The 13,893-nt window shown below is 44.0% G+C and overlaps 1 protein-coding gene across 1 annotated transcript; it reads right to left on the reverse strand.

Annotated features, from left to right (window-relative positions):
* Nucleotides 1–1,776: 1,776 nt before the first annotated feature.
* Nucleotides 1,777–13,070, reverse strand: LOC115139805 (annexin A1-like). The gene is made up of 13 exons (XM_029677606.2): nucleotides 12,994–13,070; nucleotides 12,305–12,376; nucleotides 11,486–11,576; nucleotides 8,961–9,055; nucleotides 8,665–8,778; nucleotides 8,203–8,293; nucleotides 8,036–8,115; nucleotides 7,888–7,944; nucleotides 7,677–7,770; nucleotides 4,889–4,984; nucleotides 2,892–2,950; nucleotides 2,448–2,570; nucleotides 1,777–2,080 (listed from the first exon to the last, which is right to left on the reverse strand). The coding sequence occupies exons 2-13, from the start codon at nucleotides 12,362–12,364 to the stop codon at nucleotides 2,021–2,023; spliced, it is 1,020 nt and encodes a 339-aa protein (XP_029533466.2). The 5' UTR covers nucleotides 12,365–12,376; nucleotides 12,994–13,070; the 3' UTR covers nucleotides 1,777–2,020.
* Nucleotides 13,071–13,893: the final 823 nt, after the last annotated feature.

Below are 13,893 nucleotides of genomic sequence, written 5' to 3' on the forward strand. Positions count from 1 at the left end.
ATGTAAATTGAGCAGTATAGAAGTCTGGTGGCAGCAGTGGTGGACAAAGTACTCAATTCTCATACTTGAATAAAAGTAAAGATACCATAATAGAAAATGACTCAAGTGAAAGTCATCCAATAAAATACTACTTGAGTAGAAGTCTAAAAGTTTGGTTTTAAAGACTTAAGTATTAAAAGTATAAATAGTTTCAAAATCCTTAGATGAAGCAAACCAGACGGCACAATTTTCTTATTTATTTACAAAATGTATGGTTAGGCAGGGTTAGACATTTAGACATGATGTTTAATGAGTCCGCCAGATCCGAGGCAGTAGGGATGACCAGGGTCAAGCGTTCTGTTGATAAGTGCATGAATTGGACCATTTTCCTGTGTTGCTAAGCATTATTTATTTAATTTAACTAGGCAAGTCAGTTAAGAACAAATTCTTATTTACAATGATGGCCTACCCCGGACAAACCTTAACCTGGACGAGGCTAGGCTAATTGTGCGCCGCGCTAAGGGACTCCCAATCATGGCCGGTTGTGATACAGCCTGGAATCGAACGAGGGTCTGTAGTGGCGCCTCTAGCACTGAGATGAAAGGAATACTTTTGGTGTCAGGGAAAATGTATGGAGTAAAAATTAAAACGAATGTAGTTCAGTAAAAGTCAAAAATATAAATAGTAAAGTTAAGTACAGATAGCCCCAAAAACGACTTAAGTACTTTTACTTAAGTAGTTCACACTACTGGGTAGCAGCAGTTGTGATGTGTGTGTAGCATGTATGTATGTCTGTGTGGGTGGGTGTGTGCATGATTGAGTGCATGTGCGCTAAGGTACGGAGAATCAGAGCAGGTGGTCAGTCCAGTTCAAGTGTTCAGCAGTCTGATGGCGTGTATAGACTGTTGGTTTCAGACCTCATGCTCCAATACTGTCTGCCCAAAGGTAAGGGAAAGAACAGCTTGTGTGTGGGGTCCTTGATGATGCTGTGTGCCTCCCTCAGGCACTGCTTCGAGTAGATGTACTGGATTGGTGGGAGTGTGGTCCCAGTGACGTACCTATGGCCGTGTGAATAGCGATGTAAATGGCATCTTCCGTGGATCTGTTGGAGCAGTAGGTAAATTGGAGTGGGACCAGTGTGCCTGGCATGCTGGCCTTGATGTGTGCCATGACCGGCCTTTTGAAGCACTTCATAATGACCAAGGTGAGCGCGACGGGCCGATAGACAAGTTTTGTTGAAATTTAAAGAAGGACAGAAGGACAGCTTTGTACCTTGTTAGCTCGAGGATTTGAACTTGCAACCTTTCGGTAACTAGTCCAATGCTCTAACCACCAGGCTACCCTGGACAGGTGCATTATTATGGATGGAATGGGATTAATGGAACGAAGTCAAACGTGGTTTCCATATGTTTGATACCATTTCCTTTATTCTATTACAGCCTTAACAATGAGCCCATCCTCCAATAGCTCCTGCCACCAGCCTCCTCTGCCTTATATGTAGCATAGCTGAAGTCTCACATGACCATCCTTCCAAATCCCGTCTAGCTACTGTAGATTTAACACAATGAAGTCCATTTAAAATTGAGGGCGAGATCCTTCATTTGTATTAATTACACATACCATGTCTGTCTGTGTTTTACAACTGAGTCTTTTGTGAATATATTTCATGACAGGTCTTAAGGGGTTCATTGTTGGAGGGTCATTCTCAAATTAGACCTCATGGGCTATAGGCAAACATGCAAACATGCAAACATGCAATGTTGGATAGAATAAAAAATGTACACACAGATCAATAAAGACAATTTGAAGCAACATAAAAAGCTTTATTTGCACGAAGGACCAGTTATCCAGGGCACAACACCACTGCATATTCTTGCCACACAAATGGTGTCTGGTATATTCCACTATAGATCCTCAAGTCTGCTGTAGCTTGGCTAAATATATGTCAATGTTGCTTACCATAATGAACATTTATGTACATTATTCTCCATTGGCACTCATGCACTGTGGTAATTGGCTCCAGGTGAGATCTGAGAGAAAGTTAGTTGTCACTTCCACACAGGGCTAGTAGGATCTTCTCATAGTCTCCCTTGGTGTCATCCTAAGGAGGTAAGAGAGAGCACAGAGTTACTCTGCAAAATGTAAAGGTCAATCATGTTTAGACATGTCACACCATTATACAATTTTAGTTAAATTATTTTCAGATGCCATATTTCCCAAATGGTTTGTCTTTTGTCCAGATGCCGATTGGACCTAGTAATCAGAATGCCTTCTACAATGTGATGCATTACTTAACTCGGAGGGGGTGGTGTCAGTTCCCCAGACCCCGATTAAGTCTAGTCCTGGATATAAAACATTCTCAATGGAGGATCTGTTTAATTACATTTTTAGTCCAGTACTATGCTTAATCTGGGAAAACAGTAACTTGTCTTTTATTGCCACTAAAGGCAGTGGAGATGTTTGCTCACCAGAATTTCCTGGGAGAGGGTTTTCCCAAACGTCTTCTTGTACTCCTGTTTAATCTGGGCCAGGTCGACTTCAGACCTGCTCACCATGACCCGGGTCAGAATATTGGTCCTGGTTCCTTTACCCTGGGGTATGGCACAGACACACAAACTGAAGATGTATAACCGGATAGTGGAAGCTCCTTAGCCTGAATCCAGATCTGTTTGTGCTGTCTTGTACAGTATGTGCATAACCAGTGTTCTTGTGTAGATTGTCACATCTTATAACAGGGTCATATTCATTAAGTAGAAAATGGACTGAAACAGGGAAGAACTACCAGGATTTGTCCAATAAGAAATGCAAATGTTCTTTTTTAAAATATCTTTGTTGTGTACCCTAATGATCAGGACCCAGAGCAACCTCTCATCTGGTACATAACATGTAACAATGTTTAACAGTTAACACACCTTCATTGCCAAGTTTAGCTTCTCAGCAAAGAAAACCGGCTTGCTTCCAGCACACTTCACTGAAAGACGGAAAAGAAAAACAGTCAGGTGACAGCATCGACAAGAAGGGGGGGGGGGGGGGAAGAGGGGATTCAATCAAATGTTATTTGTCACATGCTTTGTAAACAACATGTGTAGAACTAATAGTGAAATGCTTACTAACGGCTCTTCCCAATAACGCAGAGAGAGAAATTTAATGAAAAAGAACAGGAATAAATACATAATGAGTAACAATAACTTGGGTATATACACGGGGTACCAATACCAAGTCGATGTGCAGGGGTACTAGGTAGTCGAGGTAAATATGTACATATAGGCAACAGGATAGGTAATAAACAATAGCAGTGTAGGTGATGAGTCAAAAGAGTTAGTTCAAAAAGGGTCAATGCAGATAGTCCGGGTAGCTATTTCGCAGTTTTATGGCTTGAGGTTAGAAGCTGTAGAGGCTCCTGTTGGTTCCAGACTTGGCGCATTGGTACCGCTTTCCGTGTGAAACCAGAGAGAACAGTCTATGACTTGGGTGTCTGAAGTCTTTGACAATTTGTAGAGCCTTCCTCTGACAACTCTTTGTAAAGAGGTCCTGGATGGCAGGGACCTCGGGGCCCCAGTGATGTACTGGGCCGTACGAACTACTCTTTGTAGCTCCTGGAGGTTGGATGCCAAGCAGTTGCCACACCAAGTGGTGATGCAGCCAGTCAAGATATGGTGCAGCTTTAGAACTTTTTGAGGATCTGAGGGCCCATGCCAAATCTTTTCAGCCTTGTGAGGGGGAAGAGGTGTTGTCGTGCCTTCTTCACGATTGTGTTCATCTGTGTGGACCATTTGAATTCCTTAGTGATGTGGACACTGAGGAATTTAAGCTCTCAACCTGCCCCACTACAGCCCTGTTGATTTAGATGGGGGGCGTGCTCGGTCCTCCTGTCTCCTGTTGTCCACGATCAGTTCCTTTGTCTTGCTGATGTTAAGGGAGAGGTTGTTGTTCTGGCACCATACTGCCAGGTCCCTGACCTCCTCCCTATAGGCTGTTTCTTCATGTAGGTTATCGGGCCTACCAACGTCGTAAAGTCTGCAAAGTTAATGATGGTGTTGGAGTCGTGTGCGGTCATGTAGTCGTGGGTGAACAGGGAGTACATGAGGGAACTATGCATGCCCCCACGATGAGGGTGTGTTGCTGCCTACCCTCTCCACCTGGAGGTGGCCGGTCCGGAAGTTCAGGATCCAGGGTACTGAGCTTAGTGATGAGCTTGGTGTTGAATGCTGAGCTATAGCTGCTGAACAGCATTCTTGCATAGGTATTCCTCTTGTCCAGATGGGAGAGGGCAGTGTGGAGAGCAGTAGAGATTGAGTCATCTGTGGATCTGTTGGGGTGGTATGAGGATTTGAGTGGGTCTTGGGTGTCTGGGATGGTGGTGATGTGAGCCATGACCAGCCTTGCAAAGCATTTCATGGCTACAGATGCCGTTTAGACAGGTTACCTTGGTGTTCTTGGGCAGAGGGACTATGTTGGTCTGCTTGAAACATGCAGGTTTTACAGACTGGGTCAGGGAGAGGTTGAAAATGTCAGATAAGACACTTGCCAGCTGGTACCATGGTATTTTCTTAAATCAGACATAGTGCTCCATTGTCCTCACACAAAACAAAACGGCCATGAAATGATGAACAGGCATTTGCAATCAATAATTGGATAATATGAATATGCCTTGGGTAATGTGCCATCACATCTATTTATAAAAAAAAATGATGATTGTTTTAGTCTCGAGAGACTAATGTTATTTTGCTCAGTGTGGCCTTATTTGAATGAAGAAAATGGAGCCCATGATGTAATGTTACAGGACTAAGGCCTAGTGAAGGGTGTGATGCAGCAGAAGACATGGATTGAGGGTGATGCACAGATTATTTGAGGACATTGGAACATGTGTGCAACGTTACTAAGCTTGGTCCTGGCTGTGTTCGCTCACCTACGGCAGTCAGACAGTTCTCAATGTCTCCCTTCAGTTCCAGGTCAATAGCCTTTGCCACATCCACCTTACTGTACTTGGAGTACCTCTCAAACGCTGAGAGAAAGAGAGAGTGGGAAAGGATTATGTACTTAAAATGATTATACAGTATCAACAATGTGTATTTGCACATGCAGTGTATGAAAAAGGAAAAAGCCCCACACACACATCTAGATTCTATTAGTATTTGTGGTGCGTTGACCAAAAGTAACATTATATGATTAAAAAAGAAGGTCCACACTCAGGTATTTGCAGTGAAAAAATGTATGAAGTGTCTAAAATAAATTCTGGACAAATGTTGCTTCATTTTACATTACATTTAAGTCATTTAGCAGACGCTCTTAACCAGAGCGACTTACAAATTTGTGCATTCACCTTATGACATCCAGTGGAACAGTAGTGCATCTAAATCTTTTGAGGGGGGTGAGAGGGATTACTTTATCCTATCCTAGGTATTCCTTAAAGAGGTGGGGTTTCAGGTGTCTCCGGAAGGTGGTGATTGACTCCGCTGTCCTGGCGTCGTGAGGGAGTTTGTTCCACCATTGGGGGGCCAGAGCAGCGAACAGTTTTGACTGGGCTGAGCGGGAACTGTACTTCCTCAGTGGTAGGGAGGCGAGCAGGCCAGAGGTGGATGAACGCAGTGCCCTTGTTTGGGTGTAGGGCCTGATCAGAGCCTGGAGGTACTGAGGTGCCGTTCCCCTCACAGCTCCGTAGGCAAGCACCATGGTCTTGTAGCGGATGCGAGCTTCAACTGGAAGCCAGTGGAGAGAGCGGAGGAGCGGGGTGACGTGAGAGAACTTGGGAAGGTTGAACACCAGACGGGCTGCGGCGTTCTGGATGAGTTGTAGGGGTTTAATGGCACAGGCAGGAGCCCAGCCAACAGCGAGTTGCAGTAATCCAGACGGGAGATGACAAGTGCCTGGATTAGGACCTGCGCCGCTTCCTGTGTGAGGCAGGGTCGTACTCTGCGGATGTTGTAGAGTATGAACCTACAGGAACGGGCCACCGCCTTGATGTTATTTGAGAACGACAGGGTGTTGTCCAGGATCACGCCAAGGTTCTTAGCGCTCTGGGACGAGGACACAATGGAGTTGTCAACCGTGATGGCGAGATCATGGAACGGGCAGTCCTTCCCGGGAGGAAGAGCAGCTCCGTCTTGCCGAGGTTCAGCTTGAGGTGGTGATCCGTCATCCACACTGATATGTCTGCCAGACATGCAGAGATGCGATTCGCCACCTGGTCATCAGAAGGGGGAAAGGAGAAGATTAATTGTGTGTCATCTGCATAGCAATGATAGGAGAGACCATGTGAGGTTATGACAGAGCCAAGTGACTTGGTGTATAGCGAGAATAGGAGAGGGCCTAGAACAGAGCCCTGGGGGACACCAGTGGTGAGAGCACGTGGTGAGGAGACGGATTCTCGCCACGCCACCTGGTAGGAGCGACCTGTCAGGTAGGACGCAATCCAAGCGTGGGCCGCGCCGGAGATGCCCAACTCGGAGAGGGTGGAGAGGAGGATCTGATGGTTCACAGTATCGAAGGCAGCCGATAGGTCTAGAAGGATGAGAGCAGAGGAGAGAGAGTTAGCTTTAGCAGTGCGGAGCGCCTCCGTGATACAGAGAAGAGCAGTCTCAGTTGAATGACTAGTCTTGAAACCTGACTGATTTGGATCAAGAAGGTCATTCTGAGAGAGATAGCGGGAGAGCTGGCCAAGGACGGCACGTTCAAGGGTTTTGGAGAGAAAAGAAAGAAGGGATACTGGTCTGTAGTTGTTGACATCGGAGGGATCGAGTGTAGGTTTTTTCAGAAGGGGTGCAACTCTCGCTCTCTTGAAGACGGAAGGGACGTAGCCAGCGGTCAGGGATGAGTTGATGAGCGAGGTGAGGTAAGGAGAAGGTCTCCGGAAATGGTCTGGAGAAGAGAGGAGGGGATAGGGTCAAGCGGGCAGGTTGTTGGGCGGCCGGCCGTCACAAGACGCGAGATTTCATCTGGAGAGAGAGGGGAGAAAGAGGTCAGAGCACAGGGTAGGGCAGTGTGAGCAGAACCAGCGGTGTCGTTTGACTTCGCAAACGGATGTCGTCAACCTTCTTTTCAAAATGGTTGACGAAGTCATCTGCAGAGAGGGAGGAGGGGGGAGGGGGAGGGGGATTCAGGAGGGAGGAGAAGGTGGCAAAGAGCTTCCTAGGGTTAGAGGCAGATGCTTGGAATTTAGAGTGGTAGAAAGTGGCTTTAGCAGCAGCGACAGAAGAGGAAAATGTAGAGAGGAGGGAGTGAAAGGATGTCAGGTCCGCAGGGAGGCGAGTTTTCCTCCATTTCCGCTCGGCTGCCCGGAGCCCTGTTCTTCGACCGACTTCATCAAAATGTGCGGTCTTCAAATTTAATAAATGTCCTCGCAGTCCCCCAAAATATGGTCCTATCTATCACGTTTAGAATTTTCGATGCTCCCTGACTGTTATGCTTTTGTTTCAATGACTGTTAGTAAGCTGGACAGAGTGAAGGGACTATGAATGTAGGTCCATTATCATTGGTACACAGTTTCGAGTTGGTTTTAGTCATTTAAAATGTTGACTAAATATGTAAAATAACGCCCCCACCACCAAAGCACCCGCAGGCCGGATTGAATGTGCTCGTGGGCCGCATGTTTGACACCCCTGGTATAACTGATGACAAAAACAAATAGTGTAAGCTTATTGGGCAATGTCTTCTTTATCAAATGTGTGTATACATGTGCAGTTTGTGTGTATATTCACTTTGGCGGAGCTGAGGAGCACTTCTGGAGGTCAGAATGTCAATGAAGACAGAGCAGTCTGTTCCCTTCCTCTTCTCTCCAGCCTCATACAGGGCCTAGACAGATACAGTAGGCACGGGCATCACACACACTGGGTTCGCATTACACATCGACTCTTTGCGGTGCCCAACCTTGATTCTGACACACATTCAGTCTCTTCCTCCCCTCCATACCCTGGCATCACTGTCAGCAAGTTCCTGGTTCACCATGGTGTCCTCATTCCTAGTAGCCTACAGTATGCGAGTGAGAGAGAGGGGGAGTGTTAATTGTGCCAAACTATGTATCTTTAAACATGTTTAAACAAACTATAAATAAACACACCTTGCAGAGTGAGAGCAGAGCATTCCTGAAGTCTGCGCTTGTGTCAGATTTGATGTCATCCTCTAGCTCCTTTTTGTTTTCTAGCAAAGAAAATGCCATGATTATTGTTATGTTGGAAATATCACATACAGGACATTTGCATACATATTTACATATTGCTGACACACCTCCCTTATAGACTTTCTTTAACTCTCTGATCTCCGTATTGGTCCTGGAGGCCAGAATCTCAACCAGAGTATCCTCATCTGTGTCCAATCCCTGAGAGAGAAGTTGAGAGGGGAGGGGTGTGAACAGTCAACAAGGACAAAAGGGTCAGGTCACATCAGTCGTAAAGCTAAGAAAAGTCCAGGATCGGATAACGCAAACAGAAAGTGCAGGGCAATGTTAATTATGCCCCAAACACAACAAAACATGGAGGGACTACCTGCACTTGTTCAATAATAGCTCATTTTCAGGTCTACCGCTATACCAGACACCTCACACACACTGCACATCATGAAATCGAAAGTATAGTAGATACTCGTCAGCACCGTCTCCTCACATATTAAAACAGTCCCACCAGTTGTAAAAGTCCCACCTTTTGCCTCTATTCTGAGTTATAGTGAGTGACTAGCTGCGTGCACGTTTACATTCATGGCCTGTTTGAGCTGTTGGGCGTCATATTGGGCTGGGGTCTTGAGCAGAGCCAGAACCACATCCTCCAGGTCTCCCTTTAGGGCCGACTTCAGGGCAGTCTCCAGAGGCTGCAGAGAGAGGGGTGACACACTCTTCCACAGTCATACACAAGTGTGTGTGTGTGTGTGTTTGCACGTGTTGCATCATTCCATCGGTCCTAAAGTGCAAACTCCACCCACCCGCCGCCAGCCGCACATGCTAAACCAAACACAACTAGTGTGTTGGTAAGTGTGCATGTGTCACATCTTACCTTGCCTTTAGCCTTCTCATAGGTAGCTTTGATCTGCTGTCTCTGGGCGTTGCTCCTCCTCACCAGCACATCAATGATGGTGTTCTCATCCACACCTACATCACAAGATGGAGGGACTTGTTCAATAAGAAACACTGTTGCGTATTTTGCCTAATCCATGAGCCCTCATCCGTTTTTTTACTAATACGTGTGACCCCGGCCTTACGGTGAAGCAACCCTGACTACTCACCAGCAACAAACAATGAAAAAACTGACATGTTCACACGTGTTGTTAAACCAATACCAGGTTTAATATCATGATACTTGATACCGAAATGATACTCAATACCAAAACGATACTCAATACCACAGATAACCGTGTGGCTCCGTTGGAAGAGCATAGCAGTCGCTACGCCAGGGATGTGTGTTCTATTCCCACAGAAGACCAGAAAGGGGGAATAAAGTTTGAAAATGTGTGCAACGTTGAATAATAAATGGTAAAACTAAAATAACAGATAGAATATCTTCTGTATGCAACTTATTAAAGTAAATAACAGAAGAATATCTACAATGGTCTTTATTTTTTGATACACAGTGTTAATTTGCTCATCTAGTCCCATAATATTGGGTCAAATGACATTCGTGAGGCATATGATTCATTATAGCATAATCAATTAATGTATTAAACTAATAGTTTAGTTTAAAAATAGACATAAAAACACCGAAGCTCATTTCGAAAGCTTCTATATTGCAATAGTCTATTACACACCACAGAAATATAATGAATTTTACACAGCAAACTACGATTCCCAGAGTGCATTTCACCTCCCATGGTGCAATGCTCCGCCCAGGGCTGCTGGCTGTAGTAGTCTAAATATATTGCTGTCAAGTTATGAGTGCATTTCACATTACTTTTGGGTTGTAATCATATATTACAATGCTCACATGAATGCCATGCTGAATATATGTTTATGTTATTGTTACTCAAATGATTCCAATTTAGTTGCTAGTAGACTAACGTTACAATGTAAAAGTCATGTTTAATATAGTTTTTTTTATGTTGTTTTGGAACTAAACCTCCCTTGCACTGCAATGCTTTGTAAGACCTTTTTCTTAGTTGTTTCAGTAGGCTGGCCCTCATCTGCTCTATAAGCAAAGTCTTCCAATAGTTTGCTTCTGCAGACAGTTTTGTCAACAAACAGCAGGCGTGGAGGTATGATGTTTCTGTTATAAGTAGCCATGCTGTCAGCATTTTCTCTTTCCCCCTTGTTTTCTTCTCAAAAGTGGCTCACACTCTGTCAGCTGCATGCGCAAGTAGCCTGGTTAGCTACTGCCCCCTTGAGAAGTTTCAGACAAATTACAAGATGGACAATCCGTATATAACGTGAGACACATTTGACAGTACTGAAAGAAACAAACATTCTAGTACCAAACTAGTATCGAAAAAGTTGAGTGGTTTAAGGGGAAACATTTAAATGTCTTGGAATGGCCTAGTCAAAGCCCAGACCTCAATCCAATTGAGAATCTGTGGTATGACTTAAGGATTGCTGTACACCAGCGGAACCCATCCAAAATGAAGGAGCTGGAGCAGTTTTGCCTTGAAGAATGGGCATAAATCCCAGTGGCTAGAGGTGCCAAGCTTATAGAGACATACCCCAAGAGACTTGCAACTGTAATTGCTACAAAAGGTGTCTCTACAAAGTATTGACTTTGGGGGGTGAATAGTTATGCACGCTCAAGTTTTCTGTTTTTTTTTGTCTTATTTCTTGTTAGTTTCACAATATTTTATTTTATTTTGCATCATCAAAGTGGTAGGCATGTTGTGTAAATCAAATGACACAACCCCCCCCCTCCAATCAATTTTAATTCCAGGTTGTAATGCAACAAAATAGCAAAAATGCCAAGTGGGGTGAATACTTTCGCAAGCCACTGTAGTACGCAACCCAGACTTGCCAAAAGCCCTGAGTGATGTCAACTTTCATGTAGGAATCAGGTCCTTTTCAAACCTGTTTCATCAGAACACAACTACACTGAAATCCTTTCAAGAGGCTCTGCAGTGAATTCAATGTGACAAGATCAATTGCATATTGAAATTAGACACGTCATTTCCTCATTCACTTCCAAGGGGAGGTTTATAGTTCAGCTCAATGAAGTTGAGATCCTTCTTGCAACAGCACAGTCCATCAAAGGCTAAATCTCCCATATCTATAGGCTCTTATCTGAGAATGTGGGCTCCTCCTTTAATCCTTTGAAAATAATCTGGGAAAGGACCTTTGTCTGACTAACAGTGATGAATTATGGGTGGATGTTTGCGACAGGGTATACTGCTCCTCTCTAACATGAAAATTAAATAATCAAATTACACATTTTTGTACATATTATATTATACTCCAGTGAGACTCCATAGAATTAATACTTTAAAATACTTTAAATTTAAGAAAAAAAGTTTCCTGGTACGGGGACCTCCTGTCTACTTTCACCCGTAGCTATGTATCACACACATGTACTTTGTTGAGTACATGTGTGTGTGTGTATGTCAATCTCACCCTTGGCCTTGATGGCCTTATCCAAGATGAGTACATCCCTATCGACATTGAAATCTGGGTCAGGAGTCACAGTCCCCTGACTGGGTAAGGTCTGAGGAAGAGACAGAGAGAGAGAGAACACTTAGCTGCCATGCAGTTAATTCATGAATACCTTCACAAAATCCAGAACAATAGTATAGAAGCAAAGGAAGGAACAGCACATACAAAGAATATGATAACAGGAAGAAAGCAGGTTTCAACAGTTTCTGAAGGGAAGGGCTCCTACTCCTGAATTCCTTCTATGAGTCACAAGACTACCATTATTTTGTATCTCTTTCTTTATCCTCAACAGCCATCACTCTTCTCTGTCCTCCCTCCCCGTCCTGTCTATCCGGCTACGAATGTACAAACACCACCTGGTAAGTTTTTACACACATTTCAATATTTTTTTACATTTTGTATTTAACCTTTATTTAACTAGGCAAGTCAGTTAAGAACAAATTCTTATTTACGATTACGGCCTACACCAGCCAAACCCGGACGACAGCCTACACCAGCCAAACCCGGACGACAGCCTACACCAGCCAAACCCGGACGACAGTCTACACCAGCCAAACCCGGACGTCGCTGGGCCAATTGTGCCCTGCCCTATGGGACTCCCAATCACAGCCATTTCTGATACAGCCTGGATTCTAACAAGGGTGTCTGTAGTGACACCTCTAGCACTGAGATGCAGTGCCTTAGACCTCTGCACTACTCGGGAGCCCATGAAATACCACAAGAATGGAAAAAAAGAGCAGATTTGAGGCGTTCCCTCTAGAAAGTGGAACAGAACCCTACCGAGTCACCGGGCAGGCCCAGATAGAAGATCTGCTTGAAGAAGTCTGCGATGAAGGACATGGTGGCACGGGTCTGAAGAGAGAGGACAAGGGGGATTCAATAATAACCACAGTATTAATAACATCCTTTGTATTGAACACCAAGGCCTTTTGCATTTCTGAGTGTTAAATGGAGGGATGAAAGGCCCATTCTTTGTTTCCAGAATATGCTACAGTACAAGACCAGGGCACCATATTTGGTCAAATGACATTTTAGTAGACTCACCCCCAACACAACCTCATTCAATGTGGTTCAAAAATGTTGTTATTTTCCTATCACTGCCACTTACACAGGATAATCATCATTACATAGAGTACAATTAAACATGTCTAGAACAAGGGGATATGATTCCTGTTTTATGATGCTGCACAGATTATTTATTTATTTATTTAACTTGAACCGTTTCATCACTTTTGCTCAACTAGTTCACAACGGTTCTCAAGGCATGACAGGATCAGCTACATAAAAGAATTGATCAAAATAATAATGAAATGTCACTACCACGCCCAGTCACACACACATATGCTAAAGTTCCTTGGTAACTGGGCTGTATTTAGAATGTAGGCTATTCATACAGGGGGAAGTTTAGTTTCCCAGTTTAACAAGGTTCAAACTCCCGAAAAATAGAGAAATGAACAAATGACTGTTACCTAGGTTCGCCGGTGCTCAATTTCCAGGAGTAGGTTCAATGAAGGGAAACTTCTTCAGACTGAGTTTACAGGGGCATTGTGAAGTTGCGCTCATGTATTATATAGCTACCCAATAAATCCCACCTAGCAACCGTGCATCCCACACTTGCTCTATGCTACCATTTGATTGGCACTTGCCATTTGATTGGCACCCAGGGTGGTGAAAGTGCATGGTGATCTTGATGCTCGTTTCTAATAAATATCAAGGGTCTTATTCTGGTGACATGATGATCGATGCTTGACTGCCATTTGACAAATACAAATATTCTCGCTCTTATCAATAATAGTCTCATCATGTAGACTAGCCTACAGGCACAGCCTACCCCGTATGCACCACACAGAACGCACTGCAACTGCCTCTGCAATGCAATGCTATGAAAGCCAAGCAGTGTTGAAACTGCAGTAAAGTGCAGTAACTGCAATCGACTGTGAAATGTTGGAAACATGAATTGCAGGTTAACTGCAGCGTACTGCAGTTGAGCTGCAGTTATACTGCACTGTCACTGCAGTAACACTGAAAAAAGTTTTTGAAAAGTATTCCGACCCTTTCACTTTTTCAACATTTTGTTACCTTACAGCCTTATTCTAACATGGATTAAATTGTTTTCCCTCCAGATAATTCTACTAACAAAACACTATAATGACAAAGCAAAAACAGGTTTTTAGACATTTTAGTAAATGTATATAAAAAAAAAGAAGATATCACATTTACATTCATTAATATTCAGACCCTTTACTCAGTACTTTGTTGAAGCACCTTTGGCAGCGTTTACAGCCTCGAGTCTTCTTCGGTATGACGCTACAAGCTTGGCACACCTGTATTTGTGGATTTTCTCCCATTTTTCTCTGCAGATCCTCTCA

This window comes from Oncorhynchus nerka, linkage group LG13 (assembly GCF_034236695.1).
Source record: "Oncorhynchus nerka isolate Pitt River linkage group LG13, Oner_Uvic_2.0, whole genome shotgun sequence".
Classification (NCBI taxonomy): Eukaryota; Metazoa; Chordata; class Actinopteri; order Salmoniformes; family Salmonidae; genus Oncorhynchus; species Oncorhynchus nerka.

Bases quoted from the DNA above. Each gene is read 5' to 3' on its own strand.
- LOC115139805 (XM_029677606.2), bottom strand. From the start codon at position 12,364: ATGTCCTTCATCGCAGACTTCTTCAAGCAGATCTTCTATCTGGGCCTG. The intron at 7,945-8,035 runs GTGTGTTTATTT...CGCATACTGTAG, and splicing joins CTCTGCTCTCACTCTGCAAG to GCTACTAGGAATGAGGACAC. The intron at 2,951-4,888 runs GTGAGCGAACAC...TCCGTCTTTCAG, and splicing joins GAACTGTCTGACTGCCGTAG to TGAAGTGTGCTGGAAGCAAG.